This window comes from Ctenocephalides felis, unplaced genomic scaffold (genome assembly GCF_003426905.1).
Source record: "Ctenocephalides felis isolate EL2017-DRISC unplaced genomic scaffold, ASM342690v1 CF-g0.4_SCAFFOLD_00845, whole genome shotgun sequence".
NCBI lineage: Eukaryota > Metazoa > Arthropoda > Insecta > Siphonaptera > Pulicidae > Ctenocephalides > Ctenocephalides felis.
Genome location: NW_020536999.1, coordinates 85,238,054 through 85,263,384, shown reverse-complemented (window position 1 = coordinate 85,263,384; position 25,331 = coordinate 85,238,054). Strand labels below are relative to the sequence as shown.

The following is a 25,331-nucleotide window of genomic DNA, read 5'->3' as shown; positions in this document are numbered from 1 at the left end:
TTTTGCAATATAACCAAAAGTGTTCACCGTAGCTCTTCTGATAGCCTTCTTGTGGGCCTTTAACAATTCTAGCAATTCAAAACAAATTCTCATCCATTCTCTGGCGGAGACGTATTCTGGTCCTCTATCAGCAATTCGGCCGACAAGGTCGATGCAGTTTTCTTGTACTTTTTCGTGACGATTTTTCAAAATTGGTGTCAGTCTGGGGAGTAAATCTTTGATTGGAGGTGTCATTTTGGTCATACCGATTACGTGACAATAGCTTTTAGGGCTCCAAGGATGGAACCGAGTACTTCGGGGTATTCTTCTCCTAAGTATTCGTAAAGGACGACGCCTAAATGGCTCATTAACTTTTCCTAGAGGAAAAAAATAAATTAGTAATTAAAAATAAATTAGATACCAATAATGATTTGAATAATGACAACATGCTGTTTTTAAATATTTGAAATTAAAAACTAGTTTGAACCTTAAGGCGAATTGCTGGAACTGCCCATACCATATTCAAAATATGCAAAAACAAAATATTTCTGTAGAGCAATTCCAAAAAAATTTGAAATTTTCAAAATTTTGAAAATAAATCGATTTTTTTTTTTGAAATTTTAAAAAACCTCGATTTTTTTTAAAATAAATATGAATTTCTTCAAAATATTCAAATTTTTTTAAAAATTTTAAAAAATACTATACAAAAGTATATTTATCAAAAGCTAAATATTTGAAATTAAAAACCGCTAGTTTGAGTTTTAAGGCGAATTGCCGGAACTGCCCATAAAAATTCAAATTCAAAATTTTTCAACTTTTTTGTAATTTTGTGAAAATACATTTGATAATTTATAGTTTTTTTTAAAAGATTTTAAAAAAAATTGAAATTTTTGAAAAAAAAAGGATTATCAAAATTGAAAAATTTGATATCCAAAAAAATTTGAAATTTTCAAAATTTTGAAAATAAATCGATTTTTTTTTTTGAAATTTTAAAAAAACCTCGATTTTTTTTTAAAAAATATGAATTTCTTCAAAATATTTAAAATTTCTTAAAATTTTCAAAAAATACTATTCAAAAGTATATTTATCAAAAGCTAAATATTTGAAATTAAAAACCGCTAGTTTGAGTTTTAAAGCGAATTGCCGGAACTGCCCATAAAAATTCAAATTCAAAATTTTTCAACTTTTTTGTAATTTTGTGAAAATACATTTGATCATTTTTAGTTTTTTTTAAAAGATTTTAAAAGAATTTGAAATTTTTGAAAAAAAAAGGATTATCAAAAGTATTTTCAAAAAGAGTTGAACAATTTTGAATATGGTGCAGGCAGTTCCAGTAATTCGCCTTTACCAAAAACTAATCAGCACATCTCCTTATTAATAGGAATCGAATATTTTTTTACCCATACAAATCGGTTGATCCGTGCGCCAGAAAACGTGGACGAAAAATTGTGTCCATACATACATACTTCCACACAAACACACACATTTTTTCTGAGGTATGCCAAAATGTTCGGAGATACGAAGCAAAGAGCGCAGAAAATATAAATCGTGTTTTTGAGAGAACGGAGCATCCGATTTGAATGATCCAAAAAAATAATTTGTAATGAAGAGGAAAAGAGGTGGTTAGATTTTGGCAAAGGCAGGTCTAGCTGTTTCGCAGATGCGGAGCTAAATGCGCTAAAAATGGCAGTTTTTGAGAGAACTAAGCATCTTATTTGAATGATTCAAAAAACTTTCTTCTTGTGTTGACGAAATTATTGCTTTGGGAAATATTTTTTTTTAATTTTTTCATTTCCAAAAAAATATTTTTTTACATTATTCATTTACATTAATTTTTATATTATTCTTCAAATATTTCATTATGGTGCGGGAAGTTCCAGCAATTTGCCTTAAGTCACGATGCCATACACCTCTAGTAGTTCAAATTGTTTTTGAAATTTTTGAAAATACGTTTTTTGAGTTACTTCAGTTTTTTTGGAAATATTTTAAAGACTTTGCAATTTTTGAAAAAAAAAACATTTTTTAAAATTTATTTCGAAAGGGTTTTTGAAATTTTTGAAAAAAAAAATCGATCTTTTCCAAATTTTTGCGATCGAATCAATGCGATTTGCTAATTTATAAATCGTTCAAACAGACATTAAAATAATTCCAAATTTATCGTTTTATTCTGATTCATTTCCCCACTTACCTCTTGGCAAGTTTTCATGACAACAGCTATTCTGGAAATAAGATCAGCAGCTTGCTGTCGAACCTTTGCACTTTTGTTATTCAATCTCCAGAGAATTGTACCGCAAATTTGTGGTAAATAAGGCCTCACACGTTTACCTAATTGATTGACTATCGTGCCAAAACCATTTAACATGACCACATCCTAAAAAGAGAAAAGATTCATTAATAAAAAAATATAGTTAAAAATAAATGATAAATCTATATTAAGGGGGCATGCAGATGCCTCCAAAAATGCTATTTTGAAACCAAATACGTCGAATTGGTGCCAAAAAATTATTAGCTATTTTTTATGTATATTTTTCCTTACATTGTATATTATTTTGTAGCCGAATTGAAGAAAAATTATAGTCTCATTATTTAACTTCTTTAGGCGCGACTAGGAAGTAAATTTGTGAAAATGCAACGGAAGTTGCGTTACGCTCGAACTGTTCGTCATTCGTTTTCGATGAAATCATTTCTATGCGGGTCGATTGTGATTAGTCGTCGTGTCGAGTGAATAGAGATCGGAATGTCTTAAGGTTTTAAGGTTACATCGTAGTACAAATCTTGACTTAATGAAAAATGCCTGAATCAGAAGAATATTTTACCTTGTCCCCCCGTAAATACTTAAAATACTTAATGAAAATAATAGAACAAGTAAACATTTGTGCCATGTAAGAAACGTAAGTAATACGTAACGTAAGGTTATTGAAATTTCTATATTATTCATAGTTTCTATAAATTTTTGATGTTATTAAAATAAAAAATATTTTAATTACATGAAGTTCATCAAACACAATTACATGATGGGTGAAATTGTGAAAACAATATTTCTTTAGGCATTGTTCAATATAATCCACTGTTTGAAATAATATTATAGAATTTATTAATCAACAATTACTTCTCTAATAAAGGTTCAAGCCCCAAGTGCTAATTACAATGACCGATCAAGTCATATTTGAAATATGATTTTAATTACATTATTGTTCTCAAATATTATAAATATTTTTAATACTATTATAAATATATAATTTATTATTATATAAATATATAAAATGGTTGTCATTAATAAATGTGGTCATCACGAGTGTTACCATATTACTAATAAACATTATTCAAAATAGTTATAGGATGTATTTATTTTTAACTAAAATGCCATCTCGTACAATAGCAAAAAAGTTTTACTTCAATCGCGTAAACCTTACGCGCACTCTTTTTTTTCAAAAAGAGATGCAGGTATAAAAAGTTTGGAAGCTACTGCGAATAGGTGTTTTATGTAACTCAAGCACTAATTAAAAATAATTATAGCTAATAACTCATTAGTTTTTATATTTGGTTTTTAAAAATGTATGATTTTTATGCAAAATTATTAAAAATCATACTTTTTTTTTGCTTTATTTTATGTAGCAAACTATACAATAAGCTGAATGCACTTATTATATAGTTTGCTATGTAAAATAAAAAAAAAAAAAAAAACGTATGATTTTTAAAAAATAAGTCCATTATATGTCTACTACTAATTTTTTTTTCTTCACTTACTTCTGTGGTTTGTTCTTGGAAAGCATACAAGATACCATCAATAAGTTGTTCTTCCAGCCTCGAATCAACATCAGCAGCTCCCAAAGCACCCATTACTTTCTCAATAGTCTCCATAACCATTTTACGATACTGTTCATTTTCATCCTTCAAATCATCTACTACTCGGGTAATTATTTCTGAGGAACCAACCTATAATAGAAAAGAAGTTTGAAGTAACCAGGAATAAGCATAGAGAGCTGGAAAAATATTAAAAAGTGTTTCTCAATGAAACTATAATATTTCTTGATATCGATTTTGCTGCATAATAGAAAAATGTTATGGCAAGACCCTGTTACATTCCATTTTCCATACATTATGCTACTGAATCATACTGAATACTGTCAAAATGTCATGTATTTGCTATGCATTCAGGCGTTTTACACATAAACAATAATAAATATGTATACTCTTTGTCTTTCTTTAATTATACTAATATTATTGAAATTCTAATTAAAATTATGAACCAATTCTGCCGCATAACAGATAAATGTTATGGCAAGGCTATGTTATGAAGAACTTTCCATACTGAATATTGACAAAAGCCACGTGGTAGGTGTGCACAGTCAGGCGTATTTCTAGGGTTGTCAGATAGAAAACTCAACCTAGAAACTGCACAAATGTCAAAAAACGATCTTAGATAACAGAGTCTTTCTGACCCAGCTTCATAACATACAAATGACGTAGCAGTTTATGTGTAAAACGCTTGAATGCACAGGAAATAAATGACATTTTGACAGTATTCAGTATGATTCAATAGCATAATGTTGGGAAGTTTGAGCGTAACATGGCCTTGCCATAACATTGGTCTGTTGTGCGGCAGAATCGACCCATTGGTTTCATAGATGGATCTATTATTCCAATTAACTATAAAATTATAATGAAAAAAACTTTTATATTTTTTTTTTTAGACTGATATTCTTTACATCTCTATAATTTATATATTTACTATGTCTTACCTTATTAGCAATTTCTACAGTGGTATCAACAAGCTGCCGATAATTCCTCCTGTCCAGGGCCATTCTGTGATTCCAGAAATGTTTGAAAAAATGTGGTAAGATTTCATCTTTTATATAACTTGCTTCCACACCATCGGTACCACAACATTGTTTCACCACCTGTGATAAAAGACAAAAAATGAATAATTAGAAATTATTTAATCAAATGTAACCTAAACCTACAATGCAATTTTAAAAGAATAGAGTTTGCATAAATGACTAAATAAATAGATACTAATGAAATGATAAAAAAATGATAATGGGTAGTACTGCCCTAGGGCAGGTCTGTGAGCCGAGTTAAACTCTAACTCGATTCAGGAAAGAAGTATTGTAAGAGCTTTTTAATTTCCATATCACAACGCTGTGAAATAAAATGATATATATAACCAATTCTAGAATATATTCCGAATAAAAATATCTTTATACTAGACTTGCACCGAATATTCAGTATTCAACATATTAGTCACCTTTTAAAGAAATCTTTAATATTCAAAGAACGATTCAGGAAAGAAGTATTGTAAAAGTTTTTCCCATTTCCATTTCACACCGCAGTGAAATAAAATGATATATATAACCAATTCTAGAATATATTCCAATTAAAAATATCTATATACATACTAGACTTGCAACAAATATTCGGTATTCAACATATTTGTCACCTTTTGAAGAATTCTTTACTTAATATTCAAAGAACACGTTATTGTTATATTGTTTATATTATTTAATAAGAATCATTCAATGGTTACATGTATGTGTTGTATCTATATTGAATAAAGTCATTCATTATAATCAATCTAAGCATCTAAATAAAGAGATATCATAGCCTCTTTATCACAAAACTATTAATATTTTTGGTCAGTTTTTATTTATTTTATTATGTTTATAATAGAAAATATTACATGTTTATGAAAGAAATAGTTGGAAATACATTTATATATGTAAAGAATCGTTTTTTGATTTATTTCCCTTCCACATATGTTATTTAGGTATTCGGTATTTGGCTGAATAGCATAAATGGTGCAAAAATTTTCCAAATAAGAAAGAGTAACCGAATAGATGATGCAAGTCTAGGTATAACACTTGTTAAAGTGTTAGTAATATAACAACTGTGAATAGTAATTACATTAATACGAATGACTCTAGGCGTCAAAAACCTGCCGAATATTCGGTAATAGGTCTCTGGACATGCCGAATATTCGGTATTCGGCATTTTGCCCAATATACTATTCGTTAGAAGCCTACCATATACTTTGTATAATTTTATTTATTTTGTCATTTTCTGTTATCCTTTATCTATCATACCTTCAAGACAATCTTCTTCATTTCCTCGTCAGGACTCTGAAACTCTCTGATCAGGATCAACATTACTTCCCTGGTGTAGTAGTTGGCATATTCAGCATCCATCAAGGGAATCAAATAACCGATAGCTTTCAAGAAGGCGGCGAGACCTTTACCTCTGTAAAAAAACAGAAATAATAGAAAAAAGGTGGTTCATAGAACTTTAGATAAAATGTTGCAGTTATAAAATAAATGGATAATAAAAAGACTTAATAAAAGTGAAACATTAATGTAAGTTTTAATTCTTTGGGTACAATAAAGATATTTTATGTTAAAATTGTGTATGAATTTATTACATTTTTTTTCTTCTGAATTATAATTATATTGATTTTACCTGTGTGTTCTGATACCCTTCCACAACGGTTTGAGAACAGAATCGAAACTTTCAATACCGTAAGGTGTAGCAGCTTCAGCCAATGCAGCAATAGCCAAAGCAGTAATGGTTCGTACTTTTTGTTGATCATCGACCAGGCCTGAAAAAAATTATATTTACATATTTATTGACAATAAAAAGAAATATTTAAAATATTTAAATGCAAAAAGCATTATATTTGATATTTGTAAATAATCAATTTGATTAACGAGTTTGAATTATGTATAAATATTTGAAACCAAAAAACTAAATCTCATTTCATGTCCATTATAAGAATGATATTCTATTCTATAAAAACTAAGAATTTATGATGGATTTTTGGCAAAAAAAACTGCGCTTATGCTAAATATAATGAAACTGCCTGGCCGATCATATGGCAAAACTAATCAAGTTTCAAATGAATTTGATGTATCTGACTTTGAGAAAATGCCAACAAAATGTCTGATCTTTATTTAAACAAGCACAAATACTTTTTGCAATTTCAGTGTCAAACTATCCAGAACGACTTGAAATGCTGAGACAACATCAATTTCTTATTCAGCAAGTTAATAAAGATTATATAATGTAAGTAAAATGATATATTCAGAAACTCCATAGAACCTTTTGACTATGAAGACAAACCATCATTTTCTTTTTTTTAATTTTTTAAATACTATATATTAAAATTTTAACTGGTACAAGTTCAAAATAAAAGTTTAAAAAATCATTTAAGAAACTGCGTCGCCGATCAGATGAACTTGGTGTTTCTGATTTTGAGAAAACGTCAACAAAACGTCTTTTTTTGTAATTTCAGTGTCAAACGATTCAGAACGACACGAAACGTTGAGAAAAATTAACTTCTCATTCAGCAAGTTAATAAAGCTTATATAGTGTAAGTATGATGATAAATTTAGAAACACCACAAAATGTTAATGGTAGATATTAATAAATAAATGTGGGCATCACGAGTGTTACCATAAACATTATTCAAAATTGTTATATGATGCATTTATTTTTAACTTAAATGCCATTTCATACAATAGCAAAAAAGTTTTACTTCAATCGCGTGTGAACCTTACGCGCACTCTTTTTTTATTATAAAAATCAATTATTCTTGTTATTCATTTACAGATATGAAAAAAATAATTTAAGTAATTTTTACTTACCGTGTTCTATAATTTCCACCAGAGACTTCAAATGTGGTAAAATAGCACAACCCATCAGGATGGCGATTTGCTGAACAATCTTGATACCAGTGTGTCGAGCTTGCCATGACTTTTTACTCCTGCACACGGCTTTCAAGAAAGGCAAGAGGGAAGGAATACCTAAACAAAAAATATCATTAATTGAAATTATATTAAATAAATATTTAATTAAAATATGAATAAACTAGAAAATCTTGGCAAACTCTATTAATCAATCAATCAATCAAATCAAATAATCAATTAATAGCTTACAAAATTTCTTCAAGATATTGATATTATATATTTCCTTTTCTATGATTATGTAGTTTAATTTTCCACCAATTAAATTCACAAAATTTATAACAAAAGTTTAATTTGAAGCTGGTGACTTTTTAGAAATATTTGATTAATAAAAATAATCAGACAAAAATTATATTCTGTTTTTTAAATTCAAAATGTTTTAGTATATTGAAACTGTAAAATAAATTAAATTAATCTCGGTTCATATATATCAGTAATTAAATTCTAATTTTTAATTATCTATTTCTACTAACCTAAGGCTGAAGCAACAACAGCAAAGGCTCGAGCAGTGGTATTACGAACGTACTCATCAATATTATCAATATCAGGCCTCATTGTTGAAATCATAGTAGCTAAACCTGCAGCCTTTGCCAAATTTGAAATAATCTCACGACCTTCAACACGAGCATAGTAATCTTCATCAATCAACAGAGGTTCAATGACGACCAAAATCTAGAGAAAATAATAATAAATATAAATAAATAAAAATTTGATATTGATAATAGCACAATAATATAATAATAGTATATATAATAATATAATATGTAAGTATAATAATATAATATAGTAATAGTATAATAATAGTATTATTATTGTTGTACTTACTTTGTGCACGTAAGGTCTGACCAAGTCGTCAAGTTTATATAAAATCCTGTCGATAACTTTGACCAGCAAATGTCTTTCTTGGTCTTCTAGAGTCGGACTCATAAGTAAGGGCAAAATCTGGTTGAATAAGGGTCCTGCACCAAATTCTCTGGCTTTGTCGGTAATCTAAAACACAAAATTGATAGTAAATATAAAAATTAATTGCCATAAATAAACAAAAATAAATAAATATAATTTACCATTATATAAATGAAAATTATTGTCATGGGTAAATAAATATAATTTACCAATAAATAAATGAAAATTATTTCCACAGATGTGAAATAAATAAATAAATAACTATTAACAATTATATTAATTCTTCAATACCATAAATTGAATATATTACCTGTCTCAAAGCTGCTTTTCTCATAGGCGGGGTACCATTTTTAATTTTAAGTAAAAGTTTCATGATTTTGCGTTCCTTTTGTTCTTCGGGACTCAAAGCTTCTTCATCAACATCAACCTGAAAAAGAATAAAAAAAAAAAAACATTAAGAATTAACATGTCCAGTTTCTTAATAAATAGTACATTGAGAGTAAAATATAATAATAGGGCCCTTATTAAATATTTTTTTAAATTTAGAATACAACTCTTAAAATGTGAGTTTTACTTTAAAATTTGAAAAGAAAAAGATCTTTTGTAGTTGAATCCCAACAGAGTTTTTTCTAAACAGTATCAATTTATTAAAATGAAGACATTTCATAATTCACCAGTTGCCAAATTAGAAATTTATAGAAAAAATTTTTTTAATTTAGTTTAATTTTTGTTTCGGGGTTCATTAATTTAAGTATTTATTGCAAACAGCAAATATATTTTATATAAGGATCACATTTTGATGTTGATAATCACAACCAGTTCAGTAACTACATTTTTGTAGAAATTATGTAAAACATCAGCAGAATTTATAAATGTTAAAAAACTTCTCTTTGATGTTTTGCTATTGAATATATATATTGAATATATAATATATATATATTGACTGCAGAACAATCTTTTTTTTATATTTATTATATATAAAATAATTCATTAATTATTATATAAATAAATACAATTCACTCTTTTTTTTGCTAGTAATTTATATTAATATTGCTCAGTGATGTAATATATTTATATATAAAATTTCAATATTTTGTAGAATATATATCTTTTATATATATATATATATATATATATATATATATATTAATATATTTAATATATATAAATATATATTATTAATAATAAAATATTTGTGTTATTTCCACACAAATAAACGAACTTAATACCCACAATTAATTTACAAAAGTCCAAAGTGACCACAATGAAATATATTTAAAAAAAAATTTGTTCTTTATAATCATCTATTATTATTATTCTTACCAAAAGTTTATCGAAGTACTGTGCATCTTCCGGTTTCATAAATGGTAAATTTCCTTTAGGTTGTGCATCGACTAAAGTTTGTGAGGCCTGCCGATCTTCTTGCTGGATGAAGAAACCGTGAGGAGTTGCACCTCCCAATGGGGTTGGTGTTGCTGTTAGTTTTCTGGCTGGTGTTCTTATCGGGATATAACCTAAAGATAAAAGATAGGTATGTAAAATATAATATATTAAACTACTCTCTTCAGAAACGCCATTAAAATAATAAGTGATAAAATGTAATTTTGTGTAAGTAAACAAACATATTTTCTGCTTTCATTTCATACCAGGATGGGAAAATAACTTATGTTAATAATATTTAATATAAATATTATGAAAGTTAATAAAAACAAATTTACCCAAAAACAAATTGATTTAATTATAATAATCAATAAACTCAAGTTTATATAAATATTAGGGCAGGTTGATTTAAAGGTCAGAAATCATTTTAGAGACATCATATAAATCGACCCGCCCTAATATATATATTTTTATTTTACTATAATTCTTCCATTACCTGCTGGTGGTGGTAAAATTTTATATCCAACAGGAAAGAATGAATCCAATTCATCATCAGTGAACGGTCTGTTTCTCTCATCAATTTCTCTTTCCCAACGATAAGCCTGCAACTGTTCTGGTGTCATAGAAGCCAAGTGTCCTGGTGTGGGTGTAGCCATCACCATCGCTTTGTGACCAACTGGAGTTGTCTGAAATTATAGTTCCATGTAAGTTATTGAAGAATAAAATGTGTTATTTACTAGATGTTATTAGAAATGTCTTACCCCTCCTGGTGTTAATACAGGAGTCTGTTCCGGTAAGCATAGTAATAAATTGAAAAACAGATTTTTTATCAATAAAATTGTTTATAAAGCTTTAATTTTGTTGTTTGATGTATTATTGTTTAAAAAAAATTAATAAATTATATTCCTACCCCGCCTGGTGTCAACACAGGTGTGTGTCCAGCTCCTCCTCCAGGTGTCATGCTCGGCGTCATAGATGGAGTCATTGCAGGTGTCATGGATGGTGTCATAGCAGGTGTCATTGCTGCACTTGGTGTCTCATCCCATCTGGAACGTCTTTTGGAAGCTCCAGGAGTAGGCGTGTCCTGAATTATAACACCACCTCCTACATCTGATGACATGCGATCAGTCCTAGGAGTTTCTGCCCAACCACTGTTATGACCAGGAGTCTCTGAGGAAAGAAAAGAAAAATAATATAAAAACACACAAAAAACGAAGATTTTTATTATAAAGATTTTTATTATATTGATTATTATACCTCTTTCAGTCTTTGGTGTTTCATCCCATCTGTTCCTCCTGGATCTATCTCCATGACCAGGAGTCTCTGCACCTGCAGCACTTCCCAAATGTGTAGGTGTGGCTGCGGCTTGATGTGCAGGTGTAGCGTCCCAAATTCTTGTGCTTTGTCCAGGAGTTGCCCCCGGAGTCTCAGGATACGCTTTGTGACCTGGAGTTTCATCCCAACGATGATCAGCTGGAGTACGCTGGTAAAATAAGAAAGAGAAATTTATTATTTACAAATAGTATAATATGTTTTAACTATTTTTTTTCTACTTACATCTTCTCCCCAAGTGGGTGTAGGTGCACTGGAAGGTGTGGCCTCAACAGCTTTCTTCTTAGGTGCTGATGAAGATGCTGGAACAAATTGTTCATCGATTGTTTGATCCCATCTGCCTCTTTTACGTTGTGTGACACCCAAAGAATCACCATTGCTGCTGCTTGAGTGCTTTTGTAATGTACCATCTTTTGATTTTTCTGCTATCTTCTTACGTAACTAGATAAAACAGAAAAAAATGTTCTTATAAACTGTCATCTTACTACTGAAGTAAAACTTTTAGTGCTATTTCATAAAAAGGGAGAGTATATAGAAAGAGATAAAATGAGAATTGTCTAAAAATGTTGAGAATAGAAAGTGATAAAGTGAGAATGGTCTGATAATGTTGCAAATGGTCTGAAAAAGTAGTATATTATAATAGTAGTCTGAAAATGTTGCGCAAGTGGTATGAAAATGTTGTAGGTCGTCTGAAAATGTTGTAGACATTTGTAGGTCGTCTAAAAATGTTGCAAGGGGTCTAAAAATATTGCAAACGGTCAAAAAAAATGTTGCAAACGGTCAAAAAATGTTGCACACGGTCAAAAAATGTTGCAAATGGGTTGAAAATTTTGCTATTGGTCTGAAAATTGTTGCAAGTGGCCTGAAAATGCTGCAAGTGGCCTGAAAATGCTGCAAGTGGCCTAAAGATGCTGCAAACGGTCCAAAAAATGTTGTTCGTGGTCTGAAAATGTTGCAAGTGATCTAAAAATATTGCAAGTGGTCTGGAAATGTTGCAAGTGGTCTGAAGATTGTTGCAAGTGGTCTGAAAATTGTTGCAAGTGGCCTGAAAATGTTGCAAACGGTCCAAAAAATGTTGTACGTGGTCTGAAAAATGTTGCAAGTGGCCTGAAAATGTTGCAAACAGTCTAAAAAATGTTGCAAGTGGCCTGAAAATGATGCAAACGGTCCAAAAAATGTTGCAAACGGTCTAAAAAATGTTGCAAGTGGCCTGAAAATGTTGCAAACGGTCCAAAAAATGTTGCACGCGGCCTAAAAAAGTTGTACGCGGTCTGAAGAAACGTACGTGGATTAAAAACATTGTTGTACGTGGTCTAAAAATGTTGTACGTCGTCTAAAAATATTGTTAATGACCTAAAAATATTACTAGTAGCCTAAAAATGTTGCTAGTGGCCTAAAAGCGTTGTACGTGGTCTGTAGAAACGTTGTACGTGGTCTAAAATTATTGTTAGTGACCTAAAAATGTTGCTAGTGACCTATAAATGTCGTAGGTGGTTTGAAAACGTTGTAGATTATCTGAAAATCTTACAAATTGTATGAAAAAAATTGAAAATGGTCTCAAAACCTTGTATACTATCTAAAATCACTGTATACGTTGTAGACTATGCTAAAAATGACTAAAAAAAATATAGACTTTAGCCAGTTTATGTAAGTGATGTAAAAAATGTAAATTGACTACAATAAAAAGATTTAATATAATTATAGCAATGATCATTTTTATTATTGAAGTGAAACTTCTAATGCGAGTTCCAGGTTCCAGGTTACATTAAAAATTTTAACTTAAAAGTTTAACCTGGGGAAAGAAGTAAAAAGAGAAAGAGGAAAAATTGTCTAAAAATGTTGCAAATTATTTGTCTGAAAATTTTGCAGTTCAGATTGTTTAAAAATCTGTTTCCATCCTTTCATATTACCGTTTCTACATTATGAGGTTTCACTTCTTCCATAAAAACAGACACCATGCACAATTATTTTTTTATTATCAAAACTAACCTCAGATTCTTCTCCTTTGAGCATCTGCTCTCGCATAATTTCTGTATAGGTCCTGGACCCCACATCTGGAGTTTTTCCACCTGAAAATACAGTGAAACATCTACTTTAATTTAACTTCAATAATAAGTTTTAAATTCTTTCAAATTGTTGGAAAAAGTTCTTCTAAATTAATAGTTTAAAGTTAAATTTTAAATTGATTCTGCACTACAAAGATTTTAATCATCGAGAAATAAAAGTAGAACTCGATTGGTGAAATATAATGTGTTAAAATCTTTATACCAGAATCAAATTTAGATAAATGAAATATAAATGCATAGACTGGTTTGGTCAAAAAGATTAAAAATATGTTTATACATATAAAAGTTAGTTGTAAGCTCAAGGAGTGAGGGAAACATATATCATCCTCGACTGGTGCCTCTAATAACAAATCCTTTTCCAATCGTATAAATTTATATTCCATCCATCCCCATTTTTCAGTTTGGTACGTACGTGTTTGAAGTAATCATCTCCCAAAAATCACATAGTTGACACATTTTGTAAATCGTGTGACAAACCTAGAAAAAATCTGGCCAAATTAATACTTCTATAAACGCTTTCTTAACAGGCACACTTTTCATCATACACACCAATAAAATAAATGTACTTGTACTTGAAAAATGTAAGTGATAGTAAAGAGAAAGATGTTGCAACGATGATAAAAAAATACTTGGTAATAGAATGATTAAAATAACTCGCTAGTAAAAAGTTTATTGTTTGGTGAAAGTATATAAATTTTTTTTAAAAAAATCCTGGACTATAAAATTAAAAATAGTATCAAGTATCAATATATATTACTATTTTTATAATACTTTTGTATTATAATATTATCAATAGCTTTTTTTTTTACTTATTATTATAAAAATATAAACCTTATTGATCATTTTTGAAGTGAAACTTCTGATGCTACTCCTAAAGAGTTCCATTAAACGCCTGTTCTACAATATTGTAACTGGAATGTAATATATTTTAATTTTATCTGTTGAATGTTGCAAATTGTTTGTTTGTGAATGTTGTGAATAGTTTGTTTGTGAATGTTGTGAATAGTTTGTTTGTGAATGTTGTGAACTGTTTGTTTGTGAATGTTGTGAATAGTTTGTTTGTGAATGTTGTGAACTGTTTGTTTGTGAATGTTGTGTACTGTTTGTTTGTGAATGTTGTGAATTGTTTGTGAATGTTGTGAATTGTTTGTGATTGTGAATTGTTTGTGAATATTGTCCATTGTGGATGTTGTAAATTGTTTGCGAATGTTGTAAATTGTTTGCGAATGTTGTAAATTGTTTGCGAATGTTGTAAATTGTTTGCGAATGTTGTAAATTGTTTGCGAATGTTGTAAATTGTTTGCGAATTGTTGTAAATTGTTTGCGAATGTTGTAAATTGTTTGCGAATGTTGTAAATTGTTTGCGAATGTTGCAAATTGTTTGTGAATATTGCAAATTGTTTGTAAATGTTGCAAATTGTTTGTGAATGTTGTAAATTGTTTGTGAATGTTGCAAATTGTTTGTGAATGCTGCAAATTGCTTGTGAATGCTGTAAATTGCTTGTGAATGCTGTAAATTGTTTGTGAATGTTGTAAATTGTTTGTGAATGTTTTGTATAGATTTGAAAGAAAATGCTTCAAGATTATAAAATATTTTTACGGATTATAAAAACTAATAAAATTATATAAGTTTCTGCATGATTAAAACTAAATTAAGCCAAATAAAATTTTATAAAAAAAAAATGTTTCACTTATTGCAAATTTAATTATTCGTTTATTATTATATTAAAAGATATACAAAAAAAAAAAAAAAACAAATAATAAAAAATCTACTATATGGACAGTCAAACGCAAAATTGAGGGACAAAATTCAAAAAAGAGTCATGTCTTAAAATTGTTTAAAAATTAAAATTGTTAACTACACCCTTATTGCAAAATTTATGACCTTTATAGTAATTTAAATTAGAAATTTAGTATTGTATTAAATTAACTTAAAATTAAACGAGATTTTAAAAAAGTTTCCTGTAGAAACAATTAAACGACAATAAAAAGTTAAACTTATTTTAATTATTTGAAAGTTAATAAGTTAAATAAATGTTAATAAAAATCAAGTCTTAATTTTTAATATTCGTATTCGTATTAATAACAATACGAGTTCTTTAAATATCAACTTCAACCCCTACGCATTACGAAGTTTCACTTCAATCAACCGACATGCATTGACAACAGAATTAATTTTTTTTTAAATTTCGATCGATTTTTTACAAAACGTTGCAACAATCTTTCTCATTTTTGAACAACCATCAGTTGCTGTTGCCAATTGGCTATTTTTTAATGTTCGATGGAAGAGAGAAATAAATCTGTATCATATCGAGATGGAAATTATCATCGAGAATAGAAGGTAAATTTTTACTTATTCATATTAATTGAGTTAAAAAGTGGGTTAAACGTTACTGATGAATAAAAGTAAAAATATTAGATTATATTTGTATTTACTTATTCATATTAATGAAATGAACTAAATTTTAACACAATGGAGATCAAATCAAATCAAGCTAAATTCTGTCCTTATTCATATGAATCGAATGAGTTAAAAGTTATATTAAAGTGAAAAATTTCACCAATAACTCAATTTTAACTAATTAGAGTTCTGAAAAAAATTAAAAGTTAAATTTTTACTTATTCTTTTACTTATTGAATTTTCTTAAATTTACTGACAATATATTCTGTCTAGGAATTCTTGAATACTCTAATTTTCTCATGTATTATCTTTAGTTTATAATTTGCACACTATAGAATATATTGTATCATTGCCATGGGCGTTAAATAAATAAATATTAAATAAACGCATTTTGTCGAAGTTTATATTTTAATATATAAAAGCAACTTAATTTAAGAATTAGTTAGCAAGATATGTATCAATCGAATTAATATTATAAATTAAATCAAAGTACATATGGTCAAATCTAATTCTGATAGATAGTATCGTAGATTATCAAACTTGTTTCTAAAAATATTAAAACATCTATTGAAGTATTACAACACAAAATTCTACTATTTCCTCCCTGGTATGATACTGATCCCACAATTCTCTCTCCCAAAAAACATCTGCAAGAAATCAGAGTGTACAATATTATGTCTCTATATCAAATATTCCTGGACCTACTGTTTTATATTTAGTTCAAACTCCTCTATAGTTTAGTTCACTGATGATCTCCATTTCCTGTGGAAATTTTTATTCCACATTAGAAATTTTTTTAAAACTTGTAAATCTTTCTAATTTTGGAAGTTTTTTTTGGTTAAGGTTTATAATTTTATTAAATAGACTCATACATGCAACTATAATCGATCACCCGATGGAGCAAAGATACAATCTGGATAATAAAGGTATCGTTCACTTATTTATATATACATATATATACACACAGATATACACAATTATATACTAACATATTTTTAAATAATTGAATCTTCGATAATATATTTATCGTTCACACAAATTTATACATATACATACATACACACACCCAGGAGTAATATTTCTAATATTTGATCAAAAAAGAATCAATAGTCAATTGATTTATTGACTATTGATGATCAACTTATTGATAAAAATGAAGAAAAAATATTTAAGGATAAATTTTAATTTTGAAGAACTATTAAAAAATTAATATTCGATTTACATCAGCTACTGTTAGAAAAAATATACTGTGGCTACAAAAACCATTTTTGAAGTAAAACTTCTTCAGATGCGACTAGGGCGTAAATGAGAGAAAATGCAACGGAAGTAACGCACATTCAGAATGTATCGACTTGTACGGCAGCTATATGAATTACGAATTTACTAAAAAACGTAAAATTTCTGTTTTTTTTTTGAAAATTTAGGTAAAAAAATAAATGCACGTGATATCTAACTATCCCCTCCCTCCCTGAACAGCTCACTGGCCTTAAGGTAGAGTGCCACTTACACCTGTTTTTCATTAATGTTGAATACATACAGGTGTATCACATTAAACACTTGAGTGATTAAAAAATTCTTTATATAGTTTGTGTTTGTGTAAAATCAACAATAAAAGAATTCAGAGCATTTCTAAACAATGAAGAACAATTGATATTTTATTATGAAAACATTTCATTCAATGATGAAACAATAATCAATTATACGCAGTGGAAAAATACCAAAGAAGTTCAAGTTGGATATATAATTTTTGTTTTGAGATTAAAATTAAATAAATTTATATCAATCCATTCGAAATAAAGACATTTCATCTAAGATTTTTTTTAAGTAAAACTTCTTTAGGCGCGACTATGGAGAAAATCTGTACAAATGCAACGGAAAAGCGTTACGGCCTAGTCGAGTGGCAATGATTCGTCATTCGGTCTCGATGAGATCATTTTTATACGGGTCGATTATGATTGGTCGTCGTGTCGCATGAGTATGATTGTTTTGATTGTATAGTGAGAATAATAAAACAAATAAAAAATCTGACGTGTAAGAAACGTAAGTTTATTGAAGTAATTTGTATTATTCGTGGTACTATATATTTTTGAGGTTATTAAAATGAAAATTATTTTTATAGACAAGACAGATACTACAGCTGTTCAAATAATGAGACTGTATCGCCAGCGAAATAGTAAAAAAACAAGTAGTCAATGGATGTATGTTAATATTAAATTACATAAATACTCTTCAAACACAATTACATGATGAGTGAAATTGTGGAAACAATATTTATTTAGGCGTTGTTTAACATAATAATTCTCTGCATTTTTATAGATATTAAAAAATATTAAAGCAGTGCAGCTTTATTCTATTATACCGAAGATATATCTTATTATAATTTATATAATATAATAAAATCATTGTAAAAAAGAATGTTTCCATAAAATTCGTATTTCATATAGATTAAATAATGTAACAATTAGTTTATAAAATCCCTTTAAAAAAAATAGTAGAAAGAGTAGAAAGCATGGTGCCTGATACATATTTCATTTAGAACACCAGATCAAGTTTATATATTATAAAATCTTTGTAAAAAAATGTTTCCATAAAATTCGTATTTCACTTTGATTAAATAACGTAGCTATTATTTAAAAAAAAAATTAAAATTAAAAAAAGAAATTAGATCTGTTTGTCCCCTGGATGACCTTAGTATGCCCATAGGGCAAAAAAGAACAAATGACAAATTTTAGAAAAATAGTAGAAATAGTGGAAAAACATGGTGAGCCTGATAAATATTTCTTTTAGAACACCAGATCAAGTTTATATATGTATAATAAAATCTGTGTAAAAAAAAAAATTCCCATAAAATTCGTATTCCACATTGATTAAATAATGTAGCTATTATTTAAAAAAAAATTAAAATTAAAAAAGATGTTAGATCTGTTTGCCCTCTGGATGTTTTTCTTACCCTGCACATGGAGCAAAAAGAAACAAATGACAAACTTCAGAAAAATATTAGGAAAACATTGTGCTCGGCCATAATTGTATTTCTATTGGCAATGTATTTGGATTTGTAATTGTTATTTCGTCAACAGTTTTTTCAATAAAAAAAACTTGTCAAAAACTCAAAGACCTTTCGATAAATGATAATGATCCCACAAATTATACAACTATTCGTAAATAGTAAGAATTAATTTAAAATAAACAAAATAAATAAAAAAAAATCAAGAATTTTGTATAAAATAATATTTTAGACTTAATATAAGAAAATTCTTCAACTAATAATATACTCCAGTCTCCAGTCAATGGAGCGTTTTGGGTCCGAATTTTTTTTACTGTGCTCCAATTTTTATGAAATTCTGGAATTAGGTTCATCTTACTCTCAAGTTCAAAAGTGAAAATAATTTAGACTCCTTTGCCACTTCTCAAGGGGATGACATTACTTCTCACTAGTGTAATTTTTTTTCTTTTTTCAAAATGAAGTCGATAAAAGAATTATTTATAAGAGAATAATGTTTCACAATGTTTTTCAAAGAAGCAAATACTTTTCAAGTTACTGGCTACTAAAAATTCGTTTATTTTTGGTGTTTTTCATCATTTTTTGCAAAAATCTCCAAAAATATACATTTTAACAAAAATCTTGCAGTAAACCAAATTCTGACAATTAAAATATTAATAAATCCGTGTTTAATAAAGTGTTCTAGAAACAATATTAAGCTTTAAATCTTTCAAGATTTAATTGTTGTATTCAAAGCCATCTAGCGGCGAGGTGGTACATTTTATGCATTCCAGTGAAATGGAGTTTTATAGTGCTCAAAATAAGCTTAAAATGAGTACTGACAAGGGTCCCTTGCGTGTAAAATGAGTGAGCTATCATGCAAATACAAGACACATACAATGTTCTTTTCATTTAAATCAAATGATTTCATGCGTGCCATTTCCAGTAAAATTAAAATAAATCGTATTCCATCTAGAATTATCTTGGTTCAAGAGATCTTGATGTATTCTAGAAAATACCACAACTTTAGTAAAAACGATTTTCAAAAAGCTCATGATTTCATGAAAAAAAAATCAATTTAAATCTTATATCTCTGAAATATCTAAATATTATATCTCTTTAAAAAAAATATGTATAAAGGTATATAGATGAAAATTTAAGGTCTTTTCTGGCTAATTATTGTTTTTCAATTTTTTCTGCTACACAAATATTGATAGAGTTATGATTGTTTAAAGAGTGCGCAAATTGTCTTCACTTTTGAACTTAAGAATAAGATTATCCTATTTCCAAAATTTCATGCAAATCGGAACACAGTAAAAAAAACTCAGAGGTTACACCCTTTTTTCCTCTCCATTTACTGTACTGATAAGAACAAAATCTTAATGGTTCTCACATCCATACCCTTTCATACACATTTACTCTAGCCAGTCCAATCCAATATCATAAACAATTATTCAATAAAGTTATTTGTTAATAATAAACTATACATATAATAATTAAATGTAGGTTTAAAAGAAACTGAACAAAATTCATGTACAAACCTTCTGCAAACGGATCATTTCGCTCTGGAGATATGATCATACGTCTTCGCTTTTGTCTATATTCATCTTCCCTATCAGCTATGGTGGGTCTACGTCTGTCAGCAAAGGGATCATAGTCTTTTTCACTCTAAAAAATAAAAAAAACAATTGTAATAAACCAAGTATGTACAAACAAGTATCCTTTACTTTTTATCTTACCTGTGCAACATCATTAAGCAAAGCAACAGGTGCTGTATAGCCTGGTCTTTTATTTTGAAATGGTGCTGGTTCATAATCCTCATCTTCCACCTCGTCATTTGCAGCAATTGAGGTTACATATCCCGAATATTTAGTACTTTGTTTGCTGCTCTCGTAGATATCAGTATCGAAATAGCCTGTGTCTGTTAAACCTACACCATTGTCATTTGATTCGGCTAATTGGACTTTCTTTTTGGCCTGGATATCTTTTATTTGGGCCTCGATATCTAAAATAAGAGGAAAAGATTAATAAGGAGTTAACATATGTAACATTATATTGGGATCAATACCGATCCTGATTGCTATTGCTTAGGTAGAGTGACTAGGGCGGATGCTGAGCACGCCAATATGGAGTGCAAAAATGGGAAAAATAAGACAAAATAAGATAAAATAAAAAATAAAGAAATTATAAATAATAAATAAGGAAAAATAAAAAAATGGGATAAATCGATAGAGATAGAAAGTGAGAAAGAGATTAAGATAGATAGAGAGCAAGTTATACATAGATAGAGAGAAAGTATCTTATAATAGAAAATAATATATTCATTATTAAATAGATAGATAGAATTAGATGTATAACAAAATAAAGCATAGATAGATAAATATATAGTTAAAAATAGATAAAAGGTTTGAAAGGGATTCGATCCTAATTGCTATTGCTTGGGTGGAGCGACTTGAGCGGATGCTGAGCACGTCATTATGGTGTGCAAAAAATGGGAATAGGGAGGGAGATAGTAAGGCAAAAAATCTTCCTCCCAACTTATTTTATAACATGGTGCACTATATAACTATATACAACCAAATAAAGTAAAATTGTAAAGATATCTTATAAAATGTATATAACTAATGTACGTGTCAACAAGTAAACAACAAATAAATATTAGTTCCTTTTTCTTTACAGTTCATGTATCGTTTATAAAATTCTAATAGTATTTTATTTGTCGATATAAATTAATAGTAAATATTTTTCAATTGTACTTTGTTTATATATTATAGTTTTATTAAGTTTTAATGCAAAAATATTTTTTTAATTTTTAAATCAATTTCTATTCCTATTTGAATCTATATTCAGTATATGTATTTATTAATTTTCCAAGCCTCAAGTATAATGATACCATTATAACGATTTATATATATGAAGTGTTTGATAGATTAGAACAGTTTGATAATTATTTGAAATATTTTTTTTTGAATTGAATATTTATTTATGAATCATTTTTTTATTATTATTATTTTTTTAATATTATTTAATTTATTAGTATTTTAAAATATAAGTATGTTGTTTAATAAATTTATAAGTATGTTTATGATATTAGACAAAGTATTATTACGATATAAAGATTCAGTTCAACAAATTCTGATGTATTTTTATAATTCAAGTATTTTTATGATGCAAGTTTGCAATACAAGTATTTTGTTTAACAAATTTAAAAGTTTTCTTTATAACATAAGTATTTTATTTAACAAATTTATAAATATTTTTGCAATAAGTATTTTGTTTAACAAGTTTATAAATATTTTTGCAATATAAGTATTTTGTTTAATAAATTTATAGGTATTTTTGCAGTATAAGTGTTTTGTTTAACAAATTTAACAATATTTTTACAATGTAAGTATTTTTTCAATAGAAGTATTTTGTTTAACAAATTTAACAGTATTTTTATTATGTAAGTATATTGTTTAACAAATTTATAAATATTTTTGCAATATAAATATTTTGTTTAACAAATTTATAAATAGTTTTGCAATATAAATATTTTGTTTAACAAATTTATAAATATTTATGCAATGTAAGTATTTTGTCTAATAAATTTATAAATATTTTTGCAATAAAAGTATTTTGTTTAACAAATTCATAAGTATTTTTGCAATATAAGTATTTTGTTAAACAAATTTAATAATAGTTTTATAATGTAAGTATTTTGTTTAACAAATGCATGAGTATTTTGTTGAACTAATTTAACAGTGTTTTTATGATGTAAGTATTTTGTTTAACAACTTTATAAATATTTTTATGATGTAAGTATTTTGTTTAACAAGTTTATAAGTATTTTTGCAATATAATTGTTTTGTTTGACAAATTCATAAGTATTTTTGCAATAGAAGTATTTTGTTGAACAAATTTAATAGCATTTTTATAATATAAGTATTTTATTTAACAGTTTTATAAATATTTTTGCAATATAAGTATTTTGTTCGACAAATTTACCAATATTTTTATAATGTAAGTATTTTGTTTAACAAATTTAACAGTATTTTAATTATATCAGTATTTTGTTTAACAAATTTAACAGCATTTTTATGATATAAGTATTTTGTTTAGCAACTATATATTATAGTTTTATTAAGTTTTAATTCAAAATTTAGGCAGAGAATTTAACACATAAATTAGTTAAATAAATGCCAAAAATATCCAATTAAATCTGATATAAATTCATTCTGATTGGGACATAATTTAGGAACTAAACATGAATAATCTGAAAATTGATATATTCGGCAGAAAGAGTTGAAGCAAGTACTTAATGGTATAATATTGAAAGCTCAATAAGTTCATCATTCATTAAATAGATGACATGAATAATAAATTGAATCGGATATAAATTATTCTTAATTGGATATAATTTATGAACTAAACATCAATAATCTGAGAATTGATGTATCCACAAAAAGAATTGAGACAGGTACTTAATGGTTTAACATCGAAGGCTCAATAAGTTCATCATTCCATATTTAAGATATAAAAACATCACTGTTGATTCATAAATGTTGATTTTCAGCCAATCGTCAAAATAAAATAAAAGAACAAATAATGAAATATTTATTTATGTTTCAACACTGTTTTGTGTTATCATTCAGCAATTTTTTATGTTTTACAATATCTAAAAGAATTTTCACAAAGTTTAAAAAAAAGGTTAAATTTAAAATATATTATAGATTAAAAAATAACAAGTAAAAAATTGATACATACCACGCCAGGAAAAATAATGGTTAATATTAATCTAATTAAAAGTTTAAGAGAATTTAATCATCAATAACTTAGATTAATACCAAATCTACATTATATAATACCAAATCTTAGTATAATCCCAAAAATATGAATGAAAGTCGTAGATTGTAGGATTTGGCAACCCCATATTCAAAAAATCAAAGCTGTGAAAAAATGTATTGATTTAGAATAATTTTCATCGAAGCCAAAGTTTCAAAAAGTTTGATTAATTATGAAGTTACATTTAAAATGTAGTTTGAATGTTACTATATAGAATATAAATAAATGTTTTGAAACTCAGTGATAGCACATATGTTATATGGCTTAGAATAATTTTCATTTAATAAGAAGTTTTAAAAAATGTGTTTAGTTAATTTAGTTGATGTATTCAGCAAAAAAAAAAATGAGACAGGTACTCGATTTAGTATTGAAGGCTCGATAAGTTCAACATTCCATATTTAAGATATAAAAACATCACTTTATATAGGTCTCTTCTGGATTTTGCTATAACAATCAATACTATTGGATTTCATTTAAGCATACATTATATTTTCAATATAAAATTGTACTGATTATTCAGGAAAACTAATCTTTGAAAAAATGCATTGATTTAGGAAGTTTCATCAAAATCGAAGTTTCAAAAATTTTGATTAAAGTTGGAATAACATTTGAATGTTATTATAAAAAATGTAAACAAATGTTTTGAAACTCTGTCGTTGTTGAATTGCAACTTTGAAAATAAACACTGACTCAGAATAATTTTCATGTAATAAGAAGTTTTAGAGAATTTATTTAGTTGAGTTATATTTAAGTCAGTGTTAATAATTACCTAGAAACATATTATATTTTTATTGGAATTATATTTTTACAAATTATGTCAAGTTTTTTGGATCTACTCTGAGGGCTTTGTAATAAAGTAAATAAATAAATACGTTCATTAAAATTATGGATGTTCAGTTATATATATTTGAACACAAAATCTATTTAAAATGTGAATTTGTAACAAATAACTAAAAAGTTCTGAAATTTTAACTCCATTTCAGATGCATGTCATATCTATAAAAACCTTTTGTATAAAGGTAAAATAATTAAAACCATATATATTAACAGCTATTGCATTAAAAAATGCATTCATTCAAGTATAAAATTATCAATAAATCCACCAAAGTTACTGGATAAATCAATCAAAAATTTTCCTTAAAATCACAAAAATTTTGACATAAGCAAAAATGGACATGGGACTATTTTTTTTCTTACCTTCGTGTGTCCTTGGTATACTATCCATTTTTAAATCTATAGCACAATTTTATTTTTATTTAACCATACAATCACTGTTTATTCTATTTACACATTTATTTTATTTTAATTGTTTATTTTACATAAACTAAAAATGCTACTGCGACAATCCACACTTCAATCGATATATTTCAAGATGGCGGCTGATTTTTGTATAGATGGAAATTGTTATCTATGGATGAAAATTTTGATTAAATTTGGGGATAGTTAAATTATATTAATATTTTTATGAATAATTATTTATATTATAAATATTTATTTATTGAAGTACTATTTTTAGTCATCCGTAGAAGGGTTTTTTGTTTTGGATAAAAAATCCGTTTTCTTGACGTTTCTAGTCGTACTTAATCTGTTAAGACCATAGACAAAAATTCGAAAAAGTGCATGTTTTGTAAAATAATTACCAAGTTAAAATTATTTATTTAAATTTAAATAAAAATAAAATTAATTATTTATATAAGTGATCTTCAGAACTTTGGTCAGAATTAAAATTA

At 27.2% G+C, this 25,331-nt stretch overlaps 1 protein-coding gene across 1 annotated transcript; it reads right to left on the bottom strand.

Moving 5' to 3' along the window:
* Nucleotides 1–49: 49 nt before the first annotated feature.
* LOC113371547 (splicing factor 3B subunit 1-like) lies at nucleotides 50–24,970 on the bottom strand. The gene is made up of 19 exons (XM_026612179.1): nucleotides 24,799–24,970; nucleotides 20,517–20,782; nucleotides 20,319–20,445; nucleotides 13,320–13,399; nucleotides 11,556–11,771; nucleotides 11,256–11,481; nucleotides 10,909–11,168; nucleotides 10,495–10,684; nucleotides 9,942–10,132; nucleotides 8,929–9,045; nucleotides 8,541–8,705; nucleotides 8,189–8,387; nucleotides 7,617–7,775; nucleotides 6,433–6,571; nucleotides 6,063–6,216; nucleotides 4,722–4,880; nucleotides 3,727–3,915; nucleotides 2,168–2,350; nucleotides 50–356 (listed from the first exon to the last, which is right to left on the bottom strand). The coding sequence occupies exons 1-19, from the start codon at nucleotides 24,824–24,826 to the stop codon at nucleotides 249–251; spliced, it is 3,156 nt and encodes a 1,051-aa protein (XP_026467964.1). The 5' UTR covers nucleotides 24,827–24,970; the 3' UTR covers nucleotides 50–248.
* Nucleotides 24,971–25,331: the final 361 nt, after the last annotated feature.